This window comes from Nothobranchius furzeri, chromosome 1 (assembly GCF_043380555.1).
Source record: "Nothobranchius furzeri strain GRZ-AD chromosome 1, NfurGRZ-RIMD1, whole genome shotgun sequence".
In the NCBI taxonomy this organism is placed as follows: Eukaryota; Metazoa; Chordata; class Actinopteri; order Cyprinodontiformes; family Nothobranchiidae; genus Nothobranchius; species Nothobranchius furzeri.
In genome coordinates this window covers 35,883,347-35,899,667 of record NC_091741.1, presented here as the reverse complement: position 1 = coordinate 35,899,667, position 16,321 = coordinate 35,883,347, and the positions used below count along the sequence as shown (strand labels likewise).

Below are 16,321 nucleotides of genomic sequence, written 5' to 3'. Positions count from 1 at the left end.
CAACTGAAGCCACAAATCCCAAATGAGCTAAAACGCAAGAAGCGTGGGTGCAGAGCGGGACGGAGACAGAGAAAGAGGAAATTCAAACCATCTCTTCCATCGATCATAATGGGCAATGTGAGATCACTGGCCAACAAGATGGAGGAACTCCAAGCCCTTTCAAGGACTCAGCCAGAGTTTCGGCAGTTTTGGAACCGCTGGAGGAGATAATGCAAAGAAGGATTCTCCAGAGAATCAAGAAAATGATGGACAACCCTGAGCATTCTCTTCACAAGACTGTCCGACAACGGAAGAGTGTCTTCAGTCAGAGGCTTCTTCAGTTTGGCTGCAACACTGACCGCTACTGGAGATCCTTCCTGCCAACAGCCATTGTAATATACAACAACTCTTTGATGACTTGATTATTATTATTATTCTGAGCTACTACAGCAATCAATTTCCCTCTGGGATTAATAAAGTATTTTTGAATTGAATTTAATTGAATTGAACCTTCATGCTCTGTCTTTTGATTGTTCTGATTTGGTTGGATCAGTTTGTATTTACATTATTTTTCTGCCTGAAGATTAAATAATAAAAACAGTTCACCTAACAATGGCAGCTCGGGTTTGTGCCCGGTCTTACCAACAGTGGGGTCTCCATCAGAGACCAGGATGATCATGGAGACAGATCTGGGGTTGATGAGCCCCTGATTGGATGCCCTCACCAGCATCTGCACTGCTCTCATCAGCGCCTCGTTAATGTTGGTGCCTGTCAATAAAAGTGGTCTCATCTCAGTTTATAAAAGCAGCCCTACTTAAACGCATCAGGATCTTCCACTGTACCTCCATTAGGTTTGATGTTTTCTATGTAATTTTTAGCATCAGCAATCTGAATAGCAGAACCAGGCACCAGCTCCTCACTCCAGCAGCGTACATTATGATTGAAGTCTATGATGCTGAAGTAGTCTTCCAACTCAAGGTCATCCAAAATGGCCTTCATGGCTTCAACTGTCTATGAGAGGTTAGAAATTGAATGCATTCTGGAGAATATCCACAAGCAGTTGTTTGCTGAACATGCAGACGGATGAGAAGCAAAAGGACAACTCCCACTCACTTGTTTCATCTTCACGCCCCACATCGACCCACTGATGTCGATTACAAATACTATATTCTTAGGAAGAGCAGGGAGGTTGGAAGGAGCGAAGAACTGCACAAAGTAACCATCTGAAACCTGACAGAAGCAAAGACATTGCGTTCAGATGGTTTTAAAAGTTAGAAATTAGATATTGATAACTTGCTTTTGTTAGAGTAAAATGCGTGGTACCTGCAGCTCTGCGGCGTTAGTGTCTCTGATGACGTCGTATTTGACGGAAAAGATGCCCTCTACAGCGCTGCCTGTGCAGCTCTCACACTTCCTCTGCTGCTGCAGGTTGGGCTTGAAGACCACGTGAGCCTGAGGACAGATGAGATCAGCAAAAAAACGTGGTTTCTGATGCGGCTGTTGTCTCGGTCTTACCTTTTCTTTAGAGGATGTAACTTTAATCATTTCTGCAAACTGATCCCCAAGTAGGTTTGGTGCTTCCACCATAGAAATACCGTTTGGCTCATAGATGTACACGTCCACCTGGTGTAGAAGAACCTGGGTTATAAGAGGACTGCTTGAAGAAGCAGGTGCGTTAATCCTAAGCTTCTGACCTGGAAGTGTGGCACCAGTCTTCCAGGCTGCAGGTAGAGCACATGCTCGTAAAATCCCAGTTTCCTCTCCATCATCTCCTGGTAGTGCAGCTCGAACTCAATGTTACTCTTCGAAGGAACGTGGACCTCTGTCTTAAAGGTCTCCATGTCCTGAGAATTAGCCCTTTGAAGGAGAAAGATGTATTTTTTTTATTATGAGTAGTTGTGTGAGCCAGTTTAACCACTGATTCTGGACTGGTCCTGCACCTCACAATGCCTGCTGCTTTGTTTCTGGATCTGGCCTGAGCGTACAGGTTCCTGGCCACCGTCTTCTCCTTCACCGAACCCACAAACGTGATGCCGTTCACATTCCTGCAACCCAAAGAGAATTTAGACTCACCCCTGTTCAGTTTGAGTGGTAGGTAGCTGGAGATGCGTGAATCCCGCTCACATGGTGAAGTTGGAGATGAAAGCCCGTTTGGGGATCTGCACGTTGAAGACGATGCTCTGAGCTTCGGGTCCTGAATTGACCACCGAGCTCCTGACGGTGGTGTGAGCAAAACGTGACGTGATACGGCTCTCCACCTTGTAGCTTTTGACGGTGATGTCTTCTCCACGAACAGCCTTTTCATAAGGAAAACAGACTTAAGCGAGGGTCGAAGAAGAACAAACGGTTATCTCATTTTCCATTTTAATGCTAAGCTAATGTTGTTTTCTAACTCTAAAAAAGACCTCTAAGTATGCCCTCAGTGGCCACTCTTGAGGGAAACATCATAGAGGTGGTCTTCACATACGAACACCGTGATGTCTGGCTCGATGACTCCCTCTCCTTTAAACCCTGTATAGATAATCTTGTGAAGAAACTCAAATTCAGACTGGGTTTCTTTTTTAAAAACAAACTGTGTTTTACGTTTGAGGCAACAAAACCACTAGTCACAGCATCACCTCTGTATATGAATCCCTCAGCACAGTGTCTATAAGGTTGATGTGGTTTATCATGCCTCGCCGAGGTTTATTACCAACTGTAGACCACTGACCCATCTTTGTGAATTGTATTCTCCAGTAGGACGGCCTTCTTTGTCCACCAGGAGGTTGGGACATTGGTACACCTTCATTTATACGGCTATGCTTGGATATCGACCACCTACATCTGTAACTTAATCTCAAGGAGAAGTGTAACTCCTCACAGTCAAACGATCAGCTGTTACTTTGTGTTCCGTTAGCTCGCACCGAACTGGACAAAAGGGCTTTCGTTCACTCTGCTCCTTCTGCACGGACCAGGCTGAAATTAACCGAGTTTATCTCCTTGAATGCGTTTAAATCCAGACTAAGAACTCTCCTTCTGTAACTTTGTACATAACTTGTCTAGTAACTGTAACTTTTGCTGCCTCTTGGCCATGACTCCCTTGAAAATGAGGTTTTAGATCTCAGTGGGACCTTCCTGGTTAAATAAATAAAATTAGATCTACAAACCTTTTGCACTATTGACAGAATTGCTTTGATTCCCTTTTAACTAGGGATGCACCAATACAGATACCGATACCAGTATCAGTATCGGTAAAAGTTAACTAATACCAGGAACCGATACCAATGCAGTTGCTTGAAAATGGCTCCACTGTAACTTGTCATTTTTGTTCACCTAATATTTTAGTTTTGTGATCACTTATATTCATTTATTTTACTTTTTATCTAACTCACAGTCTTTTCCTGTTAAAGCAAAGAAAATAAAACCTGTATTCCAATTCATAGCATTTTCTTGTGTGGCAGAAGCATCGGTATCGGTGATCGGTATTGGCAAGTACTCTGATACAAGTATCGGTATCGTATTGGTTTGGAAAAAAGAGGTATCATTGCATCCCTACAATTGAAGTTTATTTATTCCCAAGCCTAATTATTGAACATGTAGCATACCAGAAAAAACCTTTATAATTGCACACTCCAGTCCAGAAAGTGGCAATATTGCACCTATACTAAAGTGCTGTGCATATTTCAAAGCTTATTCACATTAAAGGGGCCATTTACCTCGTTGTTGAATAAAGGCAGCTTGAGGCGTCTAATGTAGCAAAAACTCTGTGTCGTCTCTGATCTGCTGTCCATTGTAAATTAGTGATATTGTTTTCATAGATATGAATACGTAGACGCCCCATTGGATGCTGGAGAGCGTAACAGCATCTTTGTCATATTGGATGGGTCTCCTCACGCTCCAAACCCAAATGGAGTCAATGCAGAGTGGGCAACTACGCCCGCTTTATGTGGAGCCTAGGACATTACAAGTGACATTTGTAGCCTACTTGTTGGGATTTTAGATTTGTGTTCATTTTGTTTAATTATATTTATATTTTAATTACCATGCCATACCATGTGTCTGATTTTGTGAAAAGGCATAATAAAATGTGTGTTTTAGTTAGATAAATCACGTTTCTCAGTAGAAATAAATGCACTTGGGGTGAATGCAGACCCATCCAATATGGCGGCTGGCCACTCTGGCAACTCCAATAGAGCTCCAGATGTGATGTGATTCTCAGCATGCTGGCAGGCATGGATTTTACTCCATTGGAGTTTACTTCACCAAAGATACAGTTTTATGTACTCAGAAACTAAATAGACTGAACATCTCCGATCCTTACCATGACCATACCCTGACATTTATAATTTCTTAATTAGTTTTCCCTCGTCGTACTCCGAAGCATCGCTAAGAGCATGCAAAATCCAGGAGGGAAACAAATGGAATCAAGCAGGCAAAGTTTTACGTGGTGTTTACTTGTTGCTATGAGCAACAAGACATAAAAAGTCACGTCAAAATAAGTTTAGGAAGCCCACTAAGAATCGTAACGAAAGCATTTTAAATTAATACCATACACAGTTGAGGAAACGTTGGTTTAACTACCTGATATGAAGTGGTCGCTGCGTAAGCCAAAACCTCTGCTCCCGGGATCCCACAGTGTCGTTTTAACCTGGTCACTAGTGCGTTTTATTGCGATGATCCAATGTTTGATGTATTCCGGATCTTGGGGAATTTGGCTCTTCCCTTATCTTGTCTGCGTCTGTTATGGCATCCTGGGGCACAACAGGTATCTACAGTATTTCCTGTTTCTAGTTTGGGTTTTCTGCAAATAGCCTAACTGCGGGCAACTGCCTGCCAAGATGGCGCCATTCAATTTGTACTGTTGCATGCTGAAAGAAGTGATGTTAGCTCCCGGAGCTCTAAAGGCAACGCCAGTCCATGGGGAATCTACATGTCTGTAGTTGTAATGGCTGAGAAATAGTTCATTCTGAGAAAATCTGGTTTAACACATCATAAGCTTAGACACACCCCTTTAACCCTCCCAATGTCTTCATGGGTGACCCCGCAAAGAAAGTTGACCATTGAGCAGGATTGATGGTTTATCCCTTGAGGTCCACGAGTTAGGTTTACTGGAAATGTAGAGCTGGGTGTCATCCGCGAAGCAGTGAAACTGGATACTAAATTTGTGGAAGATATTGCCAAGAGGGAGGAGATAAATTTTGAAGAGGAGGGACCCCAGGACAGAGCCCTGGGGCACGCCTGACTTGACTGGAGAGGTTTTTTTTTGTGGATTTAGGAATATCTTCAAAGACAATAATCTGTCAACACTGTTTTACAAATTTTCACCAAACTCAAATCATCATAAATTCAAGTTCTCGCATCTCAATATTGAATTTTCTGCTTTCCATAACAGAGTTTTGGTCAAATCTTTATAACGGTATGTCTCACACAAAATCTGGATGTCGCCTCATCAGCACCCAGCTACTCCCGTTTAACTTCACAAGAGACCAAATGCTTTAGAGATCTTTCTATTCATTCCTCATTAAAGTGAACAATGATTCCCTTTGGCGTCGTTTCAGCCGCTGAAGCCTCTTGAATCTAAATTTGCATCTATAGATGAAATTCATAAAGAAGGTTTGTTTGGTCTCCAGAGACTGAAGCACAGCAGTAAAAGGTCAGGGGTCACATAGGAAAAGAAAACTTGATGAGTTACGCAGAGAAAGACAAAGTCAGAGAAGAAAGTCAATAACCCGCCAGTCACGAGGGTCTCCTCAAACAGCAACGCATTGATTGTTAGATAAAGCTCAACTCTGTCACAGTGGAGGAGGTTTAAACAGCATACCTGAAAGTCTTCCTCCTCCTCTTCACTGGTCAGTATCGCTCTCTGGAATCATCAGCCAAAATAACACTCATTTGTTAGTATTTCAGGGTTTATAACCAGCTCTCGGATGATTCTGAAGGTCTGCTGCAGCATGAAGACAGTTTATGTTCTTCAGACACATAATAAAATCTGAGGTTTCAGACCAAACTCACTTTGTTCCTCTCCTGATGATCCAGAGAACTCCAGGCTTCTGGCTGGCGGAGAGAAGGACACGTCTGTCATTTAGCCTCAATTAATAATAACTATGTGAAAATTTATTAAAATAACACCAACTGCAGTTTTGCAGCAGAAATAATGCCAGTTGTTGTTATGGTTATAAGAAAAAAACAGGACAATAAAATGGAGATCTGTAGCCAGATTATATTATTTAAAAAAGCTTCAAATAAACAACTAATGCATTTAAAATCTGATCGGTTCAAATAGAAATAAATAAATTGGTTTCTAATAAAATAAAAGTTTGTTTTCATTTTTAAAAATTCAGAACTTCTCTTCTGTTACTCACCAAGTCGTCTTCCCATTCTCCGTCAATCACAAATTCAAAACAGCAGCTCTGATGGGGAGCCAGGAGCCCCAGAAGCAGCAGCAGCACACACTTCATGTTTCAGGGTTTTTGTGGACTCACACACTCATATTCTCTCTCTCACACACATAAAAAATAAACCTTATACTAATGAAAGCAGTAGAAGGGAAGTGACACGGTCTTTCTGAGTGGAGGGCCTGATGGAGCTGAAACCTGGAGGTTAAAATCCACTGAACGGATCAACGTCCAGCTCCGGTCAATATTTGTTGTGTTTGATGTAACTGGACCAACTGACCCTGGGAGGGGGCGGGGGGGGGGGGGGGGGGGGGGGGGGGGGGCTGAGTGCGGTTGGCAGGAATAGTGGCATCCTTAAGTTAAGGGTTCAAATCCAGAATGAAAGTCCAAACATGAGATTTATTTATTTCGGGATAAAATGTCAAAGAAATGAAGAATAAAATCATCTGTTAGTGTAATGTCCCGTGCTCTCCACGGGGTGGTGCCAAGGCACAGTTACTGCATTAAGGAGGTTTTTTTTTTACCTAAATTAGAGTAATCGTGTGATTTTGGTGAAAATTTAGTTTTATTAATATAAAAAAATATTATGGCATAAAATCTAAATTAAGCTCATTTCTTCGCATTATCCAAAAATGTGTTCAGTCGTATGAACGTTTCTGTCCCATAGTGACAAAAACAGACTTCCACTGAGAAGTTACATGGGAGGTCTTTTGTGGGCTTACTTGTCTTTGTTTTCATATTTAGTTTGAATGTGTCACTTTTATTTTATTTATGTATATTTTATTCACAAATCTTAATTTAATCTTAATTATTTAGATTAAACAAGAAATATTTGGATATTAATTTGAGCAAATTTTTAATGAACCTTCATATCTTTCTTTATTTAGATTTGATTTAAATATTTTCATTCAACCTCATATTTTCTTAGTTCAGTCCAAATAAAATCACAAGGTGCTTCACAAGCACAATAAAAAAATCTGCTTATCTGGGGTCCGGTCACAGGAGCAGCAGCCTATGGCCCACACTTCCCTCTCCACAGCACAGATGAGGACCTCAGTCGTATCTTCATTCAGCTGTAGAAAGCTCCCAGCCATCCAGGTTTTAGGATCTAAGCAGGAATGTAGCAGCTGCAGCTTATAAGGGCTTAAAGGAGAGTTGAATGTCATCTGTGTAACGATGACAGGAGATTATTTTTAAAGAGATCAGGATGTTCTGGAAAGGAAGCACTAGATAGAGGAAGAACAATAGAGTTCCCAGTACAAAACCTTGTGGGACACCATGGACGAGGGTGGTTGAGGAGGACCAAAACTTGTCGACGGCCTCAAAGAAGGAACGCTCAGATAGGAGAACCACTCCAGAGCAGTTTCTGCCCAGTCTCTCAGCCTCTCCAATAGCAGGTGATGGTCAACAGTGTCGAAGGCTGCCATCAGGTCCAGAACAGAACAGTCCCCTGCATCACTGTGGGTCAGAAGGTCATCAGAGACCCTAAGAAAAGCTGCTTCAGTGGAATGAGCTCTATGGAAACCTGACTGGAAACTAGATGTTATATTCATCAAGAGCAGCTGCGTTGTTTTTCTCCCTTTTGTTCTGCTCTGGTTCATGGTGGATGTCATGTCACCTAGTGGAGAAAACATGCGTTATTTTCTTAGGTGGGGAAATGACCATCGCATGTATTTGACTGCAGTCCTGTGGAAGACATCCTGCCTCGTTCCAGTTCCAAAGAAAACTCGCCCATCAGTCAGTGACGACTACGGACCGGTTGCCCTGACATCCCACATCACGAAGGTCCTGGAGAGACTCCTGTTGGTCCACCTGAATAAGCAAACTAGGACATATCAGGACCCGCTGCAGTTTGCTTATCGCCATGGAGTTGGAGTTGAAGATGCCATCATCCAGCTGCTTCAACCAACCCACTGTCATCTGGACAAAGCAGGCAGCACTGTGAGGGTCACGTTCTTTGATTTCTCCAGTGCATTTAACACAATCCAGCTTGATGTACTTTGCCAGAAACTCCAGAAGACACAGGTGGGGGCCTCAACTATCGCCTGGATTAAAGACTACCTGACAAACAGACCACCGTTTGTGAGGCTGAAGAACTGCACATCAAACCAGGCGATCAGTAACATTGGAGCACCACAGGGGACTGTACTCTCACCATTCCTTTTCACCCTGTACACCTCAGTCTTCCAGTACAAATCAGAGACCTGTCATCTACAGAAATACTCAGATGACTCTGCAGTTGTCGGGTGTATCAGAGATGGACAGGAAGCTGAGTACAGAGAGCTGGTGGAGCGCTTTGTGGCATGGTGTGGAAACAATCATCTGACCTTGAATGTGAACAAAACAAAGGAGATGATTTTAGACTTCAGAAGAAACAGGGTGGAGTCAAACACTGTTTCCATCATGGGAGAAGAAGTGGAGGTGGTTGAGGAATACAAATACCTTGGAGTTCACCTGGACAACAGACTGGACTGGAGAAAGAACAGAGAAGCCGTTTACAAGAAGGGACACAGCAGACTGCACTTCCTGAGGACGTTTAGGTCCTTCAGTGTCTGTAGCAAGATGCTGCAGATCTTCTACAAGTCTGTTGTTGAGAGTGTAATCTCTTCAGCCATCGTCTGTTGGGGTAGCAGCATCAGAAGCAGGGACCTGAAAAGGCTCACCAGCCTAATAAGAAAAGCTGGTTCTGTTCTGGGGACGACTGTGGAACCACTGGAGGAGATCATGCAAAGAAGGTTCTCCAGAGAATCAAGAAAATGATGGACAACCCTGAGCATTCTCTTCACAAGACTGTCCGACAACGGAAGAGTGTCTTCAGTCAGACAACGGAAGAGTGTCTTCAGTCAGAGGCTTCTTCAGTTTGGCTGCAACACTGACCGCTACTGGAGATCCTTCCTGCCAACAGCCATTGTAATATACAACAACTCTTTGATGACTTGATTATTATTATTATTATGAGCTACTACAGCAATCAGTTTCCCTCTGGGATTAATAAAGTATTTTTGAATTGAATTGAATTGAATTTATAACCCGTTGGAACCCACGACTCCTGCCCTCCCTGAAGGCATCAGACAGGGTTCTTCTTGCATCTCCTCCTGGTGGGTGGGCGTATCCTCCTCCTCTGCTCAGAGTCCCAGTCCCGTCAGTCTGGTCTCTGTCTGGACGCATGTTCGTACTCGGACTCAGGACACCATGACCCATTCATCTTTTTAAGGACTTTTAATGGCGTCGAGCTACAAAATGCTTCTGTTAGTCCTGGTGTTCTGCTTCGGTCCCAGTGTTTTGGGCCAGCTGGAGGGAGATGAGGATTTTGATTGGGCAGACTTTGCTTTAGACCTCGTAAGATATCTGCAGCTTTACGCACTCTGGTGCTTTTCCCGTCTGTCTCTGACCACTTTCCGTTTCTCCAGGCGCCACGCAGGGTCCCCCGGCAGGTGAAAACGATCCTTGTCAAGGTAATTACGATTTAAATGAAAACACGGGGACAGCGCTTTGCTTGCAGTTTAACTCCTGTAAGAATTCGCAACTAGCCTAACCGTTTGATGAACTAATGTTATTTGAACGAACAACAACATTTGATTAAGCTGTGTTCGGGTGACCCAGATTTGATCATTTAAAAGTGGAGGCTGTGCGCTTTGGGCGTTACGCGGGAGATCCGCCAAGCGCGCGGACGTGCCAGAAGATCTGTAATGATGTGAGATCAACGCATTCCGCTGCTTTAGTCACCGAGTCAGCAGGAAAGTGCAGCTGCCACTGGGACGAGTTATCAGGATGAGAGCGCTTTCACTTTTCTGTCTCCCTCAGGAGACCAAACCTCACATCGAAGAGCTCTCCATCAGGACCACCATCCTATCCCGCTACGCGTTCACGGCGGTGTACTGCGCCATGCTGAACCGGCACTCCGCTGCTGCTGAGGGACTCTTTCAGTTCCAGATCCCCGCTGGAGCGTACGTCTCCAACTTCACCATGTAAGAACAACACAGGGGTTACTCGGGATTATTAGGGCCTGAAATAAAATCTGGCATAACTGGATGACCAGAAGCGGATCTCTGGATTTGAACTGTCTAAAAATCTTCTTGATGCAAATGGAGACAGTAAAATATCCACAAAAACACCTTAATTGATTCATTATTTCATAGAAGAAAACAAAGATTGTTTTAGGTAAAAATGAGGAAAAATACTTTCTACAAAGTAAATAAAACTACATACGGGAGACGTGGAAAACCATTTAAATGACTGTAAAGGACTTTTCAACCATCACTCTCAGGAGAATTTTAGGGATAAAAGGAAGGGGTGGGGGTGGGGGGGCGATTGCCCCCCTGTTGTGGAGCCACATTTTCAAAGTTTGGGTTATTTTTTAAAAAGCAATTAACCTTTTAACGGACAAGACAGCCATATTTTTGCCCCTACCTGTCACATTAAAGCTTGACTGAAAATAAAAAATAGTAAACAAAATAAACAAGTTTGAATAAAAAGTTCAACCTTATTACACACATTATTATCACCTTGATACTCTTACATTAATGTGAAGTAGTTTTCTTTCAAAACCCTACCTAGTACATCAAAAAGATCAAAAACACAAAATCGAAAAGTTTCATTTTCAGATTTTCATGGTCAATCATAATTTACACTTTAAAGGGACTTTACGGTGTTTTGAATTTTTATGCTCGCGATCGCCCCCTCAGGCCAAAAGCGTAACGGCAGCTTCAATAGCAGGCTCGTGCACGAGGCGCGCATGCTGTACGTGCACACTCCTTAACGAAAATAACAGCTGAGACAGTCCCTGTGTGTGTGTGTGTGTGTGTGTGTGTGTGTGTGTGTGTGTGTGTGTGTGTGTGTGTGTGTGTGTGCGTGCGTGCGTGCGTGCGTGTGTGTGTGTGTGTGTGTGTGTGTGTGTGTGTGTGTGTGTGTGTGGCCCGGAGGACAGAGGACAGGAGAACGCGCAGCTAATTAATTAAATAATGTGGTTCTGTAGCTTTCTCTTCAGCACAGCCGACAAAGGTTTATGATGGGTCAGTCCTCCTGCATGCTCAGATCATTCCCTTCCCTTGCTTGAAAAATTGTTCCAAAATGAAAGTTGAACCCATATCTTTTTTATCTGTGAATTCAATGCCGTTCGGCGAGTCCCAAACAAAAATTTGGGCATCTTACTGTAAAAAAAATGCCATTAATGTAAAAAAAGAAACTCTAAATAAACTATGTTCACATCCAGAATCAAACCCAGGTCTTCTGCATGAGAGTCAGACGTCTTACTAGGTGAGCTAAAGCTCCAGTGACATCTTTTGTTATCTGTAACATTTATATCCTTGATGACAGCTGAAACAACGTTCAAAGAACGGTTCGGAGTGAAAATGGCTATTTTGTTACTAATTTGCAGGAAATATCTAGAAGAAAGTTCTACAGAAAGTAGCTAAGGGTCCTCAGAAATGTAGCTAGCTTTGTCACTAGGCGTTAGGAACAGCGACAAAGTGGCACTGCCTCTCTCTCTGCTGCTAAAGCTACGGATAGCAAATGCTACGGGCGATGCCTGAGCGTGAACGCGCATGAAGCAGCCTGCTCGACCCGAGCATCTCTCTTTTTCTGTGATTTTACAGAAAAACAGGCAATCACAGTAAAAATGCCAGGGCTCATTCTACAGGACCAGGGCATTGCAGGAGAATGTATGAAGAAGACATTTATTATTTCTACACATGTTTTGGCTGTCACACTTCCATAATGTCCCTTTAATGATAAGAAGAGTTTAAAAAAATAAAACTGAACTGAATTCAATTTAGATCAGTTTATTTATACAGCACCAAGTGAAAATTTATACGTGGTCTCAAGGCACTTCACTAAGTCACAATTACAACTGAACCGACTTATCAGTACTCTGAGTTCAGGTAGGTAAACCTTTTTTATCTAAGGAGACCCAGCCGGCGAGTAAAAACTGAGTAAAATGTTTTATGTTATCTTGAGACGCGGCTTTACGACGTTATTATCATCATCCTCTGGGTTTGTCCCAACTCCTGTTTGCTCCAGAAACCTGCAGATTTCTATGTTTTACGCTGAAACACTGACACACAAGCACAGATCCGGTCGCTGGTGTGCAGGACGGTTACCCCTTAAATAGGTACTGACAGCATTTTGTGAGTCTTTTGTGCCCGACAGACCTGGTTGAGCTTCGACAATAGTGTGTCTGAATATGTGTGGTACTCTAAAGCTTGACCTTTGACCCCCTTGAACTAGGATCATTGGAGGGCGCGTCTACCAGAGCGAAGTCAGACTGAAGGAAAAGAGGGCCAAGCAGGGGAATGGCAAACCCAAGAACAAAGAGTCAAGTGACACAAGGTATGAAGATCGTGTGTGTGTGTGTGTGTGTGTGTGTGTGTGTGTGTGTGTGTGTGTGTGTGTGTGTGTGTGTGTGTGTGTGTGTGTGTGTGTGATAAAGACCACGCCTGCTGCCTGCATCTCCACCTAATTACACGGCAGCATTCACTTCCTGCAGCGTTTCTACCCAAACACAGAAACGGGCCAACTGTGTTCCGTCCAGATCCACTCAACAAGGAGTTGGTGTGTATAATCTGGGGGGATTAACGGGCTGCACCGGCACGGTTCTGCAGACCACATCTGCCTGTGAAATCGTTGACCCAATGGAAGAAGTGACATCATATCACTTCCAGGTGTCTGCAACTCCCACAAGAAATAAAAGATGTGACTGGATCCTCAAGAGGTGGAAAAATTACACCGAAGGATCTACTATGAATGTTGAAACGAATACTTGAAATACAGTGTAAAAAAACACAATATGAACTCCTTAAAATGTGTGAGTCGTTTAAAAAACCTCTAAAGAAACTACTAAATAATTTGTGTCAGATAAAGGCCAGAAGGTTCGGATTGCTGCAAAGTCCAGTAAAGCACAGTGGTGGCAGTTTCATGATACGGTGGAACACACACAATGTAATAATAACTAACCTGTCTTCAAACGTATTTTTTTCCCTAAAGTTGTGAAAAGTGAAGCAACAATTAACAAAAAAAAATTGAATTGAATGAAATAATTATCTGTAACTGTTAAAAGATGACGGTGAGCCTCGAGCTGCACAGATCATCTTCCTCACAAAGATTAAGAGATTATTATAACTTGCATTCATTTTTATTCTGTGGCTCTATTTATTTGAATACAGAAACAAAAACACGTAATGCTACAACTTATTTTGTTCTTTCACATTCACAAAATGTAGACACAGTACATAAAATTATTTCTATTTTATGCAGTTTGATTTTAGAAAAAATAAAAGCTGAAACATACAAAAATGATATATTTTTATTTTATTTTATACAGTTAAGGTATTAATTGAGTGGGTGTAGTTAAAAAACTTCCCAAGGCCTTATGTTACTGTAAACAAGTTAAAAATGAAACATTCTTTAGATGTAAAAGCGATATTTTGTTGGTATTTTAATAAATATTGCTTAATTTTTGGAGTTATTGATTTTAATTAAGCTACTATTTTTGCTCATTAATCAGAATGATGTTCCTAAATCTCTGATGATTATGTTGCAATTATTACAATCTAATAACATTTTAGGGAATTAAATCTACTGAAAACACACGTGACCACTTCCTCTTTGTTTCTTTTCCAGTCCAGAACCCGAAGGAGAGCTGTTTAAAATGACGGCTAACATTCCCGGTCGGAATCGGGCCTTTTTCCTGCTGATGTACGAAGAGCTTCTGCAGCGACGGCTAGGACGCTACGAACACGTCACCAGCCTGAGACCAACGCAGCTGGTCAGTCGCCTCAGCCTGGACGTCACCATCATCGACCACTCACCTGTAACCGACCTGGAGGTTCTGCCGCTCCGCAACGGCAAGATCAGTGGTTCTGGAAACTCTGGAGCCCGTCCTAACACACCCAAGACACCAGGTGGGAGAAGTGAGTTGAGTCTTCATGCACTAAAAATGGAGATTTTTTTGGATTTTGTTTCAACTTTTTAATCTTTATTTAATCAAACTAACATCTTTGTAGCAATTAATACATAGTAATTATGACCAATAAGATGTGATGATTCCACATGAATATGAAATATAAATCTGATTGATCTTTGAATGTTTAATCAGAAGATTATAGGGTTCTTTGCTTCTTTAGGGACCATAAACACACTTCGTATTAATTCAGAGTCAGTACAGTAATTCCTCGTTTATCGCGGTAGATGCGTTCCAGACCTGGCCGCGATAGGTGAAAATCCGCGAAGTAGGGACTCCCAGCATGCCTCTCGCGGGGATTCCCTCCACGTCGCACCTACGTCACAAACCGCGGCTATAAACGGAAGTCGCCTTTCCAGCTCACCACTCAGTCATCGTTTCGTCAGATTCATGATCAGAGTTTCCAACCTACCGATCAATCCAACGAACTATCAGCTCATAGTAAGTTATCTTACTTACTTCTGGAAAGCCCGGCATTTCCGTGTCACTTCGTTGACGCTCGAACGCTCGGGGGTTTCCTAGATCAGCCGGCGTTTCACCGACGCTCTCACTTCCGCGTCTGCGAAACCACGCTCCCTACAAGCTCAACTCCCGAATCCAGCCGACCTGTCTGACATACAGTACTATATTGAATTATCGTATGATCACATTCTCTTTTGTGGGTAAAACTCAAGAAAAAAATTTTTTTTACTTTTTTTTTTTTAGTTTTATTACAAAAAGTGCATTTTATGATGAAATTGATGAAAAAAAAACAAGAATTTCTTGATATTTCGCATAGAAAAATACCGCAAAGCAGTGAAAAATACCGCGAATCTGCGAATTTCCCCTGAAAAATGCTCCAAAGAAAAAATCCGCGAAGCAGCGAATCCGCGATGAACGAACCGCGAAGTAGCGAGGGATTACTGTATATAGTTTATAAAATGAAATTTTTTTCCCTAAACTAATAATTCATACATGACAAGATATGAATAATGAGATGAGAGGTGTTGTGACGGAAGCTAGATGTTGTAGCAACCGTTCTTTGTATCTGAGAGAAATGGTGAAATCTGGGTGTAAAGGAATTTGTTGTTTGTTGTAAACCGGAGAGCTGTTTATCGTGATAAGTCTACGCACCCTTGGTGTGGAGGTTCTGGTTCGATCCGGGGTGTCTTTCGGGTTACTGCCGGTGGAGTGAACCTCTGATGTCAGGAACTCGTAGAACGTTCTGATAGGACCCGTCCAGACTGAGATCCCTTGAGGTGAAGGCAGGAAGCTGGAATGCTTGTTTGCATCCAAGGTGGATGTTTGCTTGGCTCGTAGAAGAGCCGGTTGTCTGGCGTCAGCCGCAGCGTTACAGAGGCTTTGACAAGAGGTCAAAGGAGTTTGTTTCAAAAGAGGCTTCTTTCCTGATTTGGCCGAATCGGGCTGAATTAATTGGGAAGTAATTCTTGTTTTATTAAACTACTTTGTTGTGAGTTTTGGCCAGACTGGCTAATCAGAATTGGACACATTTCTGAGTATTTACCAACGTCCCTCAGAAAACCACGCCCACCTCAGATACGATGACTTCTTAACACTGTGAATAAGACTCTTTAAAGAGCAAGTCACCCCCTACCAGATTATTACTCAACTCCCACTTCCTGTTTGAAAAATGCAACAAATGCTGTTGTCTAGCAGACCGAGAGGGCGGAGCCGCTAACAAATACACACACACACACACGACATTATGACAGGGGCGCAGATAGGATTTTCAAACTGGGGGGACAAAGCTCCAATGTACCCTCCCCCAAACACACACACACACACACACCCACGCACGCACACACACACACACGTACACATACACACACACACACACACACACACACACACACACACACACACACACACACACCCACGCACGCACACACACACACACGTACACATACACACACACACACACACACACACACACACACACACACACACACACACACACACACACACACACACACACATACACACACACACACACACACACACACACACACAC

At 42.8% G+C, this 16,321-nt stretch overlaps 2 protein-coding genes across 3 annotated transcripts in view; one reads left to right on the top strand and one right to left on the bottom strand.

Annotated features, from left to right (window-relative positions):
• itih2 (inter-alpha-trypsin inhibitor heavy chain 2) overlaps window positions 1-6,554 on the bottom strand; it is a 35,673-nt gene extending 29,119 nt beyond the window's left edge. The window contains exons 1-11 of the mRNA XM_070544104.1: window positions 6,321-6,554; window positions 5,971-6,012; window positions 5,780-5,821; window positions 2,104-2,276; window positions 1,920-2,024; window positions 1,674-1,836; window positions 1,495-1,602; window positions 1,303-1,431; window positions 1,093-1,209; window positions 822-990; window positions 622-747 (exon numbers count right to left, since the gene is read on the bottom strand). Coding sequence (XP_070400205.1) covers window positions 622-747; window positions 822-990; window positions 1,093-1,209; window positions 1,303-1,431; window positions 1,495-1,602; window positions 1,674-1,836; window positions 1,920-2,024; window positions 2,104-2,276; window positions 5,780-5,821; window positions 5,971-6,012; window positions 6,321-6,416 — 1,270 coding nt within the window. The 5' untranslated portion in view covers window positions 6,417-6,554. The remainder of the gene's footprint in view (window positions 1-621; window positions 748-821; window positions 991-1,092; window positions 1,210-1,302; window positions 1,432-1,494; window positions 1,603-1,673; window positions 1,837-1,919; window positions 2,025-2,103; window positions 2,277-5,779; window positions 5,822-5,970; window positions 6,013-6,320) is intronic.
• Window positions 6,555-9,467: 2,913 nt separating this feature from the next.
• Window positions 9,468-16,321, top strand: part of itih5 (inter-alpha-trypsin inhibitor heavy chain 5) — a 29,348-nt gene continuing 22,494 nt past the window's right edge. Inside the window, exons 1-5 of one of the 2 annotated variants that reach the window (XM_015962172.3) lie at window positions 9,468-9,692; window positions 9,764-9,808; window positions 10,158-10,321; window positions 12,579-12,680; window positions 13,971-14,251. In XM_015962172.3, coding sequence (XP_015817658.3) covers window positions 9,576-9,692; window positions 9,764-9,808; window positions 10,158-10,321; window positions 12,579-12,680; window positions 13,971-14,251 — 709 coding nt within the window. In that variant the 5' untranslated portion in view covers window positions 9,468-9,575. Of the gene's footprint in view, window positions 9,693-9,763; window positions 9,809-10,157; window positions 10,322-12,578; window positions 12,681-13,970; window positions 14,261-16,321 lie in introns of both variants that reach the window. The other variant, XM_015962163.3, reaches the window with a different exon arrangement.